The 13,478-nt window shown below is 49.7% G+C and overlaps 1 protein-coding gene across 1 annotated transcript in view; it reads right to left on the bottom strand.

The window, feature by feature from the left end:
* LMX1B (LIM homeobox transcription factor 1 beta) overlaps window positions 1-13,236 on the bottom strand; it is an 83,982-nt gene extending 70,746 nt beyond the window's left edge. The window contains exons 1-2 of the mRNA XM_085076646.1: window positions 12,622-13,236; window positions 12,106-12,292 (exon numbers count right to left, since the gene is read on the bottom strand). Of these exons, the coding sequence (XP_084932772.1) occupies window positions 12,106-12,292; window positions 12,622-12,760 (326 nt within the window). The 5' untranslated portion in view covers window positions 12,761-13,236. The remainder of the gene's footprint in view (window positions 1-12,105; window positions 12,293-12,621) is intronic.
* Between the last annotated feature and the right edge of the window lie 242 nt (window positions 13,237-13,478).

Consider the following 13,478-nt stretch of genomic DNA (forward strand, 5'->3'; position numbering starts at 1 on the left):
TCGACACCCAAATTCCTCCGACATTTTTTCTGAAATCAACAGGAGACATACAAGTTCAGCCCTGCTCAGCCCCTTTTCCTGGTCACCCCCATTTTAAGGCTGCAGGGTGATCCATGGAATCAAACTCCTACAAACAAGCATTTCAAAGGTTTTGAAGCAGCGATGAGGGAAGGATGATGGCTGAGCTCAGTGCAAATTTATTTTTACTGATCGAACTTAAGCAAATCCAAGGAACAATTAGGAAGTGCTGTCAACTAAAGTCTGAAATCTAAGCAAGTCACCATTCAAAGCACAGTAGGCCCTTATAAACAGTTAATCCATGCAGCTGCAGTAGTTAAAGCAAACACACTGCCCTTCACTGCGCCATCAATTACACCTTCCCAGAAAAAATTACACAAACTTTGCAGGATTTTTCAGAGAGAAGATGGATTCTTTTTGAGACTTGAGGTCAAGGCTGGACTGTTTAAAGTATATTATTAACAAATAAACATTTATTGCAAAAAAACCCTATAGGCCTTTGGGGAGGAAAATTGTGTTATTTTTGGCATCAAATGACACAAGCCATTTATGACATGAATGGCTATCACCAACAGACTGATGAAATGGCAAATGTCTCCCACTTAACTTCCCTTGGCTTCCTGAATAAACTTTTTCAAACACTTTTTTCCTTCTGAAATGGCAATAAACTCCATGTAATTTTGGTTTTCTCTCTGTTATAGTTATTTCAAGATCTGTATTTGGAAAGGGTTGAAGGTACTTCCAGATGGAAGCTGAAGACTCCCCAAAGACTGGTGAGGTGATGAAAATCACATTGTTGGGATCCAGGGCCATGGACTGCCCTTGTTTGTGTGTATTCCTGCCTGAGTGACATCCAATTAGCTTTCGGATGGTTAGGTGAAAAAGCTGAGGTTTAATTGTGGCATCCAACAAATTGAATGTTATAGTTCTTGTCATTGAGTGTATCCACTATGCACTCAGACAAACCCCTGCCAAAGTATGAGCTGATTTTTTAAGAAAAAAGCCGCAAATGGGACAGGCTTCAATTACTCAAAACAACCAGTGTTCAAGGGACATGAATGAAGCCAAGACAGTGCACTTGCCTTGGGCCTGTTTTCCAACCTTTCTGTAGGACACAGATCAGCTGAGCAAGCTCCACTGCTGCTGGCACTCAGTCCTGGCACCCTGGGCCAGCTGTGGAGCACGGTGGGACCACAGACCACCCTGCACTAGGCTTTGCCACAAAGGATGCTGCACAGTACCAGCACTGCATCTCCCAGCCCTCCTGTCCTCTCTTGATGCTGGTTCCCTCCAGGGGGAACAGAAGCAGGGTGGGGAGGATGCTGCACTGGGCAAGACTGCACTCCCTGTAATTGCCCTGGAATCCCTGGGGATTCTCCCACATAAAATTAATGCCGGCGCCATCATGGCTAATTTATTCCACACTCACAAAACCATGCTGGGAACTAGCCCCAGCATGGGCAATGAGGCTGAGACAGCAAGATGGAAGGAGCTGCTGGGAGCTGCACACCCGAGAGCAGAGCTGGCTCCCTGCAGCCTGGGACAGCACATGGATGTGCAGGGACCCCACAGAGGTCATGCATGCCCCTGCAGCCCCAGTGCAGGACATGAGGGAAAGCTGCCACTGAAATACAAACTCTGCCTCCCCCATGGAACTCTGTTCTGCAGCAGCTCTGGCCAGGAGCAGCCAGGGCGCAGCGGGAATCCCTGGAAGCAGGATCCGCCTGCTCCTCCATTACCAAAGTAGCTGTCAGTGTTATTAACACTTTCTGCTCCCATCAGCTGAATAACTTGTTTGTTGCAGCTCCAAGCACTGAGCGAGGCAGGTTCAAACCAACAATGCCACACAGAGATAGCATTGCTGCAACATTACACCATTACACTGCTATTTCTTCCCTCAAGTTGTTTTACTCCATTTGTACTTTTGCACTGTTTGCACTCTTAACAATAACCAGCTTCCGTGCTAGTGCTAACGTTCATGTAGGGCCCCACCACACTTTCTGCTTCGACTCCAGTGTGAGTGGGACCTGACCCCACAGGGTCAAGCTCCATAGGGGAAACTTTTCTTATCACCAGATGAAGATCCAACTGTGAAAACAACTCACAATGTTAAACTGCGACTTCCGCGTAGGGTGGGTTTCGCCTGTGAAAAGCCACATCCCCAAAAACTTCATTGAGTAGCTCCACTGTGCTCTCACTAGACACTTGCTGTCAGGTAAACTGACCTTGCATGACACTGCAAGCTGCTGCATGCCAGGGCAATTGGCTTCACTGGGAGTAATGGGAGCAGGGATTTGCTGGCTCAAGTCCCTGCCCGGGGCTTGTCGAGGGGCAGCGTCAACCCCTCTGCGTAGGGAATGTCCTTGTCTGCTGATGGCTGCTGGAGAATGCACTGCCAGCCCCCAGGAGCACTCGCACCCCCTGCACACACTGCTCTTCGAGGAGGGCTCCGAGGTGTGACAGGAACTGACTCAGGCTTGCACATACACACAAACATTCATGGAGCAGATATTCAGTCTGCAAACCATGATTATTAGCAGTGGGGTCATGAAGGGGGGAGGATCAGCTCTTTCTCTTCTGGAAAGTCAGAAATGCTGAAAGACCAGCAGACACACCTGTACAGGTAACCTGCATGACCCCACCTCACACAGGCAGGGAGCACCAGTTTGCTCCACCATGCCAGCTGCCGTCCACCCACCACAGCCCATGGCTTTGGGCTCCTGTGAGCTACCAGCCACACCACCACGGCCCCAGTATCCTGAACACATCATTCAGCTGATGGGGAGGATATATGGCGCCTGGCCAGCTCCAGCCTGTGCAGCCACAATGGAACCCCGGGAGCTGCGTCAACCCTTCCTCCCTCTGCCCACTATCTTGTCACTGCCCCCCACAGCACCCAGCACACCTCTTCTGTGGCTCCTGACCATTCAAAAGGTTGGGACAAGGCTCATAAGATGGCAGGGGGCGGGCTGCTGGCCACTGACCCAGGGCACAGCCACACAGAGGGACACAGCCAAGGTGCTCGAGATGGCTCACCACATAGCATCAACTACCAAGAAACATCTACACAAGATTCTGAACACTTAAGAACAGTGCTGCCATTACCAGACTGTCATGTACAGCTGGACCTCACTGTACCAGGTATTCCCCTGACCCTGGTAGCTCACCTCTTCTGTCACCATTTCCATATTTTGAGGTTTTGTTTTGGTTTTGAACAGTAATTTATTGTGATTTGCTAATAAACCTCTTTTTACAATACCAAATTAAATACTTGTCTCATTTTATATGCACTGTCAAAGGGAACCTCAGCAAAGGCATCTACATCCCCCAGAAACTGGACTGATGTGACATGAAAGAAAAAAACAGAAGGGAGAGAAGCTGTTTCCATCAAGAAGGAAGGAACTGCACTATCATGGGACAGAAAAACGCAAGCTGTTGTCAAGCTGGTTCTGTCAAAGGCCAGGATCTCACAAGTTGAATACAACTGTTTTGGGGCTGGGTGTTTAAGGAGAACTTGGCCTTTGTCACTAATGAGCTCTGGCAGGTTTCGTGCCACAGCCCAAAGGTCCAGTCCCACAGAAGTGCGGAGGAGCTCGGCTGCAGCTGAGCAGGCAGAGCCCAGCGCCCTGCTGAGCTCCTCTGCTAGAGAGCGAAGAGCTGTGCCCATCAAACTGTCCCCATCCACCAGCTGCAACACATGTGCTCCCTCACGAACACACAAGCAATGCACCACTGCCAGCCTGTAAAAAGCAGAGGTGCTTCTCTCCATCAGAGTAATCCCTGGCTGTAACCAGAAATGCTTTAAAACTATATTCATAGTTTCTTCTGCAAATTCAAGCTTGCTTGCTCCCTATCATAATACTAACATGATGAAAGTAACAACTGCAAAAAAAATATTGATGTAGACGATTATTCTTTGTTTGGTTTTGTTTTGTTTTTGTCATCAGTGAATGGTGATTCAGGTTTCACCAAGGAAGAAGCATGTGAAAGTAAATTTCCTAACAACTACCAGGAGGATTTTGTCCTCAGCATGTGCACATAAATCCCATCAGCTCTTATCGGGAGAGTGCATGTGCACTCTTGTACATTATAAATAAAACACTGATTGCAGTAAAATCTAGAGCCAAATTCCCTCCTTTGATGAGCAAGTATGGCTCTCACTGAAGCCAATAGGAATGACACATTCACAAGTTCATGTCAATGTTTGCAGAGGAAAATTTTGTGCATATTAAAGAAAATATTATGTTTTGGAAGCAAAGAAAATTACCTCCACAACAAGTGTTCTATTTGCCTGTTACAGGAGAATCAGAGCACAAACTCCCGAACAAATATGCTATACGTTGTTTATGCTGATAATAAGGGCATTTAAGCAATTTGTGCCACAGCAGTTCTGCTATATCTGTGAGGAAGATCATTGTAAAATTTCAAACCCAAGAAAATAACAAACTGATATTAGAAATATTAACAATTCCTTTACCATAACACAACTTCAGAAAAGTCTACGTGTTTAGTTGCCCACGGGCAAATAGTTTTTGCAAGGTAAAACTCCCTGTTTTGTGAGAGTGAGGTGATGAGCCATGCCCAGCTGGGCCGCTGGGCTCCCAGCTCTGCCGCACACCCCAGGCTGACAGACCCCGTGTGCCACTGGCAATGCTGACCTCAACACTGCACCCTCCTAAGACAGTGGACACTTGATGGTGACTACAAATGCTTCATTTTAAGGGTTTTGCTTCAAAACAATCTGCATTAGAGCTGCACAACATGCCACACATGGTGCTTCTACTTACAAGGTATACTGAGCACATGGAAATGGGCCATGGCAGCACATCTCTTCTGGGTGTGTGTTGGCCATATAAAAGGAGAAAACAGTTATCAGTAATTTCTTTTTTAACAACTAGAGTCTATTTTGAAAAATGGCTGTCTTGAGAGCAGCCTGTTGAGGCCCAGGGGCAGGAGCACTTGTCCCCCAGCCCTGCTGCTGGCAGTGCTGCTGGTGCCAGGGGCTGTCTCTGGGCTCGGGGCTGCAGCAGCTGGACGTGGCTCTCACCGTATGGCCAGAGCAACTGCAGGCATGCCGAAGAGCAAAGCAAGGGTAACACAGTATGTCATTAAAGAACTGTAAGTCTAACTAAAACAAGTCCACGAATGAAAAGTAAACATAAAATTTATATGTAAAAACAATTTTTAAAAGAAAAAGGAAAAATGTCAAGTATCTGCCTCATTTTTATATTGAATTTAAAGAGGCTTCTAAAACCAGTGAATAATTTGCCTGAACAAGGCACTGAAGATTCAGATCTATATTAGCATGCATGTTCAAAACACTAACATTGCATTTCAAACAAAAAGTCAGGCTCATTTTACCTTATGAGTATTTCCTTTTTTTTTCTCTTTTATGCTCTCTCCTCTCAAAGTCAGTAATCTAGCTTGACTTTCAACATTTATTTTAAGTTAGATGTGAAGCTGTTAATTTATTTTTTTTACTTAGTTACTAATGGAGAAAAGTGATGTCTTCTTCCCAAATGCAACCAGTGCTGTTAAGGCTCCCACTGCTGCAAAATGATGTTATCTCCCTGATACATTTTATAAAATACCATAACTCAGAAAACACCTCGGCTTTATAAATACATTCTAATACTTTTTTAATCTAAAGATCAATTTTCATTCATAGCTTTGGCTATACCAAACCACAACTACACAGTCCACAAGGTGGATATTCAATAAAAACTTCCTGGCCACTTCATTTAGTTATTTCAGTTCACCTGGAGAAAAGAAAATTCTGTTCCTAAGTGCACCCATTTATCTCCAGACTCCTCTACTTCCCTTGTTTGGCTGCTGCAGACCCAGCTTTTGGGGCTCACAACACATTGTTACTTATAACTAATAACTAATAACCAATAACTAACTTATAACTAATCTTGTCCTTTGTTTTGCAACGAACAAAAAACTGTCATTTCACTATGAGTCAATCTTTGCCTTGTGAGTAATGTAATCATCCCAAATCATGCCAAAACCCCTTCCTACCACAGCAAACCATCCCAGAGCGATACCCAGTTTGTTTACCTTTACTGGAGATTGCTCGTCAACTCACTTCACCGTTTTATTTATTTATTTGCTTGTTTCTTACCTCACTTGAGCATTAACACGACTTACTATGTGGAAAAAAAAACCTGTAGGCAAAGAGTTTTCCCTGGTTTTTGTTTTTTTTTTTTTTTCCTGCAAGTCTGTCATTTGCCCTTGTACACCTCTACAGAGGACACAGCCATGGCCTTTTTCCATCTCGCTGGGGTTCAAAATTCACAGCCTTTCTCTGACTCTGCATTTTATGCAACCTGTGGCATGGTCCAAGCTGGCCCAAGCAGCGTAAAATCCTTTTCTAATTTTGCCTTGAAATGTCGCTGTTACGTTACATTGCACATTCTGCCACAAGCCCCGCGGAGCGCAGGGAGCTCCGCGCTCGGCAGGCAGTCTCTGAGTCCTGCTCTCAGCCTGGCACTGACAACAAACACTAAGTATTCACCGAGCCTCTCTGCCCCGAAATGGGCGCACCGAGCACGGCAGCAGCCATCGGCGGGGCTCGGGTGTGCGGGGCGGAGGTGCTGAGCCTGCCGAGCCTCGCCGAGCGTTTCCTCCCAGCCGGGAGGCCCCAGCCGTTCCTCGAGCGCCGAAACCTCCCAAACCTCCCGCTGGCCTCCGCACGGAGCGCGCAGGGGGCTCGGGTCTCCTCTAATCAATCCCTTTATCTGCTGCACTCGCCATCCCAGAGGAAAGAGATATTAAATAAAACTAAATCAATTTCTGTTACTGCAAGAAATAGCAGATTTAGTATAAATCCAAACTTCGTCTGAAATGAAAAATAAAAAAAAAATCACAGCTGCGTTAGGAAAAGCATACTCTTTTTTTTCTCCCGAATATTTCTGCCCAGAAATATTCGTTCTGACCAAACGAAGCAGCTGCTGGCTTTACTAAATCTGTCCCACACACTTTCAGGTCCACCAAAGCAGTGAGCACTTCAGGAGATTCCAGGCTTTACAGGCTGCTCCAAAACGGAGGGAAGCGACAGGGGTGTGTACTTACCATTGAAATACACTAATGACATAATCAGTCTAAAAAGGGATATTGTCATCCAGCTGTTTTATCATGATATATTATTGATAGTTGGAAAGGGGATGCATGCCTTTGAACTACCTCAAAAGTTTAGACCAAAAAAACAACAGACTCAATTTCTAAACAGAATGCAAAATATTCCTTTTTTTTTTTTTTTTAAGTGAAGAATATTTTGCAATGTATTTCACATCTATGATTATTTTTTTCTCAGGGTAGTAGTAAAGCATTATAAATTATACTCCTGACAATTTAATTGCATATCGCCTATATTGAACAAAGACCTTCCCTATCGTTTTCTGCCATGGATCAGCGCAAATCGCGTCTTTCCATTGCAATTATTTTGTCCACTGTTACAGTGATCGCAGCAGAAAATCAAAATGTCTCCCCAAATCCTCAAAACACATTCCATCCCAGATCCCTGCCAGCACTCAGGCAGCCCAGCCCCGACCCAGCGGGTGGCCGGTGGCCAGCGCTGCCGAGGTGCCGCTGAGGCCAGTGCCACTGCCACCCGCGGGGACACGGGGGACCCGCAGGGGCTCGGCCCCAGCACGGCCACTGCGCTGACGTCAGCGGCTGAAATAACAGCCACATTTCCTCAATGCTCCCGCTTTGGGGACTCTTGCGAGATGCCACAAAATTCTGCTCGTACAGAGCAGTTTTGATGGGGCTGCTGAGACCGATGGTGCAGGGCCGGTGGGATTTTCAGAAAAAATGCCGGAGTATTTCAGTGACTTTAAAAAGCATTTTTAGTAGATGACATAACTTTAATCATTACTCCGTGTCCTGGGCATGTGCTCAGGCTACTCCTGTCGCTAAGTTTCACCTGGTTTCTGTGTTTATTCCTAGTGACCCGTGCACAAGGACCAGTGCCCGTCCGGCACGAGGCGAGGGCAGCTGGAAGGAGCCTCCAATCCCCTCGGTTCTGCTGAGCTCACAGTGCTGCACGACTGCACCCATGAGCAGAACAGCTCCTCCGTTAAAAATAAAACAGGAAAACTGGAAACACATTAATTCCCGCCGTTAGCAGGCTGCTATTGCCCACTGTGCATGCAGCAGAATCCGTGAGCTTTGGTCCCTCCTGCACCGGGCTCATACCACATTCCACAGCCCATTTCTCTGCGAGAAATAACAGTCACAAAATCAGGAGCCACTCACTGATGGGAAGCTTTTGTCGTATTTTGAATCTAAAATGCAACTGAACTGGGAAATATCAGCCTCAGTGTTATGCTCGTGTGAAAGCATTCCCAAAATCCGGAGAGGGGAAGGCTTCCCCAAAGCACCGAGGCTTCATGGGGCTTTCTTTCCTTTCTGCAAGGAACGTGTTGCTCCGTGCTGACTGCACAGCAAAACCGAGCCCAGCCACCGACAAGAAAGGACTCAAAGATGAAGAACAAAAATACATGGTCGGTCTTTTTCAACAGCATCCAAAAGTGCTGCTAAAACAAAACCTGACGCATCTAAAAGGACAAAAGCCTGAATATTTCTCTTCCTCACCCTAACCAAAACTTCGAGTGCATTAATGAAAAATAATGAAATAGCAACTGTGGGTGTTTGCTATGTGATCCCTTAAATAAAAACGTCTTTTGCAGCCTTTATTTCCAAAACTAGAACAAGAATACAGATATTCTCTATTTCTATAAATTATACGCACTGCTTACATATGAAATACATAACCTGAAACAGTTATTTTTCATAACATACTTTTTTTTTTCTATTGGTAATAACTAGGACAAATCATTATATAACACTGGGCAGTGGAAGAAAAACAAACCAGAAAAGCACAATCACAAAAAAAGGGAAATACACAAATGGGAAAGAAATGTAGTATTTATAAATACTGATGTTTTGTAGCAGGAAGCACTGTTATGAGTGGTACAATAAGCAAATTCATTTAGGCAAAGAACCAAAATATAGCTACCACAAGCCTTCTATTTTTGAAAAACATTCATTCTGAAGGTTTCCATTTGTTAGAAAGAAAACTTCTTTTAAAGCAAAAACACAGTGTAAGCGTAAGGTTCCAAATGTGCAGCAATTTGGCAATATTCTAATTAAAATCAAAGAGATTCTGCTTGTCTTGGGCTTGCAAAAGCCAGCCTTCTCTTTTTTTTTTTCCTTAAAAACCTTGCCATCAAATGCACCTGACTCTCAAAATCGTACATTTTAGCAAAATAAGTACTTTGCATTAACTCAAAACATCAGGATGTACTCATGCAAGAATGTGTTGAATTCCTTCTTTAAAAAGAGACCAAAATACATGCCCAGGTTATCCCACTGGTCCCACTGCCATACTGATGATATTTTTGTGTTAAATTATATTTATCAGGCACCTCTGAGTATTTCAAACCGGGCTTGGGCTACTAATCCACCTCCCCCAGGACTTATTTTAACATTCCAAGCAGAGGGGTAGCTTCACACAGCCAACATTTTTCTTGAAAAAATAAAAATAATGAAAGAAAAAAAAAAAAAAAGCTGTTTTCACCCTTCCCCCTAATGTGAAATGCCCTCATATGAGGATGGGCAGCAATCATTCCTGACCCAGGGAAAGGTGTAAGGTCTGATATCTGACCCATCAGAAGCTTGCTTTCATTAGAAAGATGAGACACCATTTTCCCAAAGATATATACACAGCACTTGATTATAGTCCTGGGAGTCCTGGAGAAATCTGACCTTTAAAATTACATTACTACGTACAGAAAAATCTATTTAAGGCAAATTTCAGGAACTGAGATATTTAAGTAAACTTTATTTTCCCTTTTTTAATTTTTCCCAGATATCTGTAAATAGGACTCAGGATAACAAAAAGCATCTGATATTATTGCTCCCTGTCTTCCTCCGTACCGATTCCATTCCATCTCACTACCCCAAGGCATGCTCACTGAGCACACAGGCATTTCCCATCCCGCTGTTCCAGCATCAGCTATGTCCTCTTGCTGGAGTTGCCTCGCACAGCTCACTCATGGCTTCACTCCCCACAATCTGATGAATAAAACTGACCCTCTGTACTGCACAGCCCAGGGCCACTTGCACCGATAGACAGCTATTTTTATCCTCTAGCTACCATAACCGAATATTTCTCCAACTCTGAAAGGGCACACAATCCGTGTCAGCACAGTTTCACATGTTTGCTCTTTTGGGCTAATAAAATCTCAGAGAAAACAAATTTTGATTTACCGTGTCTCCCCTCCCCTTCCCGCGAGCCGCTGCCGCTGTCAGTCCTCGGGGGCACACACAGCAGGGCACCATGTCATGTCACACTAGGTGCTGGGATTCAACAAAGGCCAACATGTTGATATCTTTTTATTGCTCAGCGGCCTGGTTACCCCATTTTCCCCCTCTACAACTGGACGCTTTTGATAATACAGAAAGTTCTGAAGCAGTAAGATTTCTATTTTCAGTCATAAAAGTATTTTTGTTTTACAAAGCAATAGTCTCTGATCTTGCTTTTTACGTCACTAAGTATGATCCTTTATTTTACAGAAACTGAAGTTGGGAACTTAGAGGGTACATTTGTTTGCAATTAATGTAAATATTTACATTGCCAAATAATGCTTTTTTTTTAGGTAGTCTGAAGACTATTCTACATTCTTTTCTAATTAACAAAAATATCTAAGGTGTTACTACCTACAGAAACAGAAGCTTGACTGATCTACAACTACAGCTACCACAGGGCGATTTATTTTGTTTAGAAATAAAAGGCAAAGCCAGTAGATGGGCTCCCTGCACCAGGCACAAGAAATCCCTAAAGGTGCTGCAGTCCCAGCCCCACGAGGGCAGGATGGCGGCAGCCCAAGGGCAAGCCTTGGGTTATTCCCATGCACAGCGCCCGGGCCATGGTGGATTCTCTGGGAGCTGGTGAGGGCTGCAGCATGAAATAACATGTTTTGATGTAATTCCTAAACGGGGGACATTTATCTGGGCCATTTATACAAGAGTTATAACCCTCACAATATTTATACTCAGCATGTCATGTTAGCATTTACTACCCGTTTCCATGGAGATGGATTTTCATGCTGTAACTATGAAATGCACATTGTTGCCACTAAGCCACTTCAGGCCTTTCTGGATGCCTGCTGAATGCCTGACAAAAGTTGATGCAAACCAATAGTTGTTGTTCTTTGTTTGTTGCCAGACTTCTAGCAGAGCCATATTATGTCCTAGTGATTGAAATGCCCATGTTCGCCCCCCTCCCGGCACAAAAAGGATCCTCAATTTAGGTGACAAGCATGAAGTGGGCTTCTGCAGGGGAGGGCGGTCCGGCGCGGGGCCGGGTTCCGTCCCTGCGCGGGGCCGCGCCGCGGCGGGGGCCGCTCCCGACAGCGCCTGACATTTGGGGATAAAGCCGGAATAAGAGAGAGCGCGGGCAACGCCGGGGCCGGGGCCAAGCTCAGCGCCGGGCTTCTCCCGCCGCTCCCTCGGCCGGGCCCCCTCCGAGCCCAAGGGCAGCTCCACCGGGCCGGCCCGCAGCAGGGTACCGACGGCCAGGCCGAGCCCCCGGCCCCGCGCCGGGCTGTAGCATCGGCCGTTCTGCGGGCCGGGCGGCGCTCGGCACGGCCTCGGGCCTCTCGGAGCGGGTCCAGGGCAGCGGGCGGCGGCGCGACGGGACTTGCCGTGGGCAGAAGAGTGCCGCGGGACGGCTCCGAGCGCGGCGCTGCCCGCGCAGCCCGAACCGGGCCGGGCCGCCCCATCGCCGTCCCCTCCGACGGCGCCGCAAGGTACCGGACTGTGGCGGGCCCGGGGCGGGGGGCAGCGCCCTGCCTGGGTCGGACGCCACGGCTCGGTGTCTTCGGTGCCTGTCGTGCCCGCCTTCGCCGGGGTCCCCGTTCGCCGTGGCCGCCACCCGTAGCCGCGAGCCCCGGTGCCGAGCTGCCCCGCTCCGCCGGGCTCGGGGTGCGGCCCGACCGGGAACACGCTCAGAGCCCGCCGCGCGCCCCGGGCCGGGCCGGGCCGCCCCAGCGGGACCCCCGCCGCCCCCCGCGCCCTTACTGTTGGTAGTCCTGCTTGCAGTAGAGCTTGCGGTCCCGGAAGTAGCAGCTGGTGGTGAGCGCCTGCTGGCACGCGGCGCACTGTAGGCACTCCTCATGCCAGGAGGACTCGTTCACCCGCATCAGGAACCGGTCCGAGATGGGCCGCTGGCAGCCCTCGCAGACGGCCTGGTGCTGGCACTCCGACCCTGCAATGGCAGACGGCGGCGTCAGGCGCCGGCCCTGGCCCCGAACCGGCCCCGCTCCCAGCCCCGACACGACCCGGTTCCGCTCCCCAGCCCCCGTCCCGGGCAGCGCAATCCGCTCGGGCCAGCCGTTCCGCGACACGGAGCCCGACGGCTGCCGCTGGCCCCGCGCACCGCACATTCCGGCGAAACAGTCCAGCGCCCCGCACCGGGCCGGGGTTGAGCGGCCACAGCCCGGATCAGCCCGGCCGTGCCCGTCGGAGCGCAACCCCGGGCACCGAGCGGTGCGCGGAGCAGCTTTCGGTGTAGCCGAGAAGCGACCGGCAACTCACCCAGCAGCACTCCCAGCGTGGCCGGCCCCGAGCGCAGGGGGTGGTCTTCCATTTTAATGCCGTCCAGCATCTTGGCGCAGTCCGGTGGGCCCCGCGGGAAGCACCTCTCCAAGGACTCGGGACCCGCCGCGATGTCCATGAGCGGCGGCGCGGCCCGGCGCTCCGGGCGGCGGGGAGAGGCGCTGCCGGGTGGCGGGGCCAGCTCAGCCCCGCGTCGGGCCGGGCGCGGGGACACTCTGCGGCCAGGAGGAAGGAGTCGCTTTTATTTTTATCTGGGAGACATGAGGAGCGTTTCCTGCCCGGACTTCCAGAGACGGGGGGCAGAGGCAGGAGCCGGCGCCGCCGCCCATGGGGCCGCCCCGCTACACGGGCGCGCACATGCCGCGCACACGGCGCCGGGCAGCCGCGGTGTCACCTGCTCGCCGGCAGCGCCGGACCCACGCCCTGCTTGGCGCAGAGGGCCCTCCCGGGGCGGGCCGTGCCGGGCGGAGCGCGGGCGCGGCGGGCCGGGCGGGGCACGGGGCTCCCGGCGCTCCAAGCCCCTGAGCCGTGCGGCGGCCCGAGGAGCCGCGCCGTTTAGAGCAGGGGCCGCGGCGGAGGAACACACCCCCCGGCGCCTCACCCCTCCTCAAACTTGCTGACATTTGAACTCCATTGGTGCGCGGCGTATCGCTACGCCGCGGTGATCCGTCTCCTCGACGTCAAATAGTGCCCTGGCCCCGCCGGGCCCCCGCGGCCCCTGAAGCGCGGCGGCGCCCGGGGCGCGGGGCGGGCGGCTCCACGAACCCCGGAGCGGCCGAGTGGCGTGGGCAGCGCGGGCCTGGGTCGCGCCCCCGGGGGCCGGGGAGGGGGAGAAC

The sequence above is a fragment of the Lichenostomus cassidix genome, chromosome 17, assembly GCF_008360975.1.
Source record: "Lichenostomus cassidix isolate B80296 chromosome 17, HeHo_3.0, whole genome shotgun sequence".
NCBI classification, from domain to species: domain Eukaryota; kingdom Metazoa; phylum Chordata; class Aves; order Passeriformes; family Meliphagidae; genus Lichenostomus; species Lichenostomus cassidix.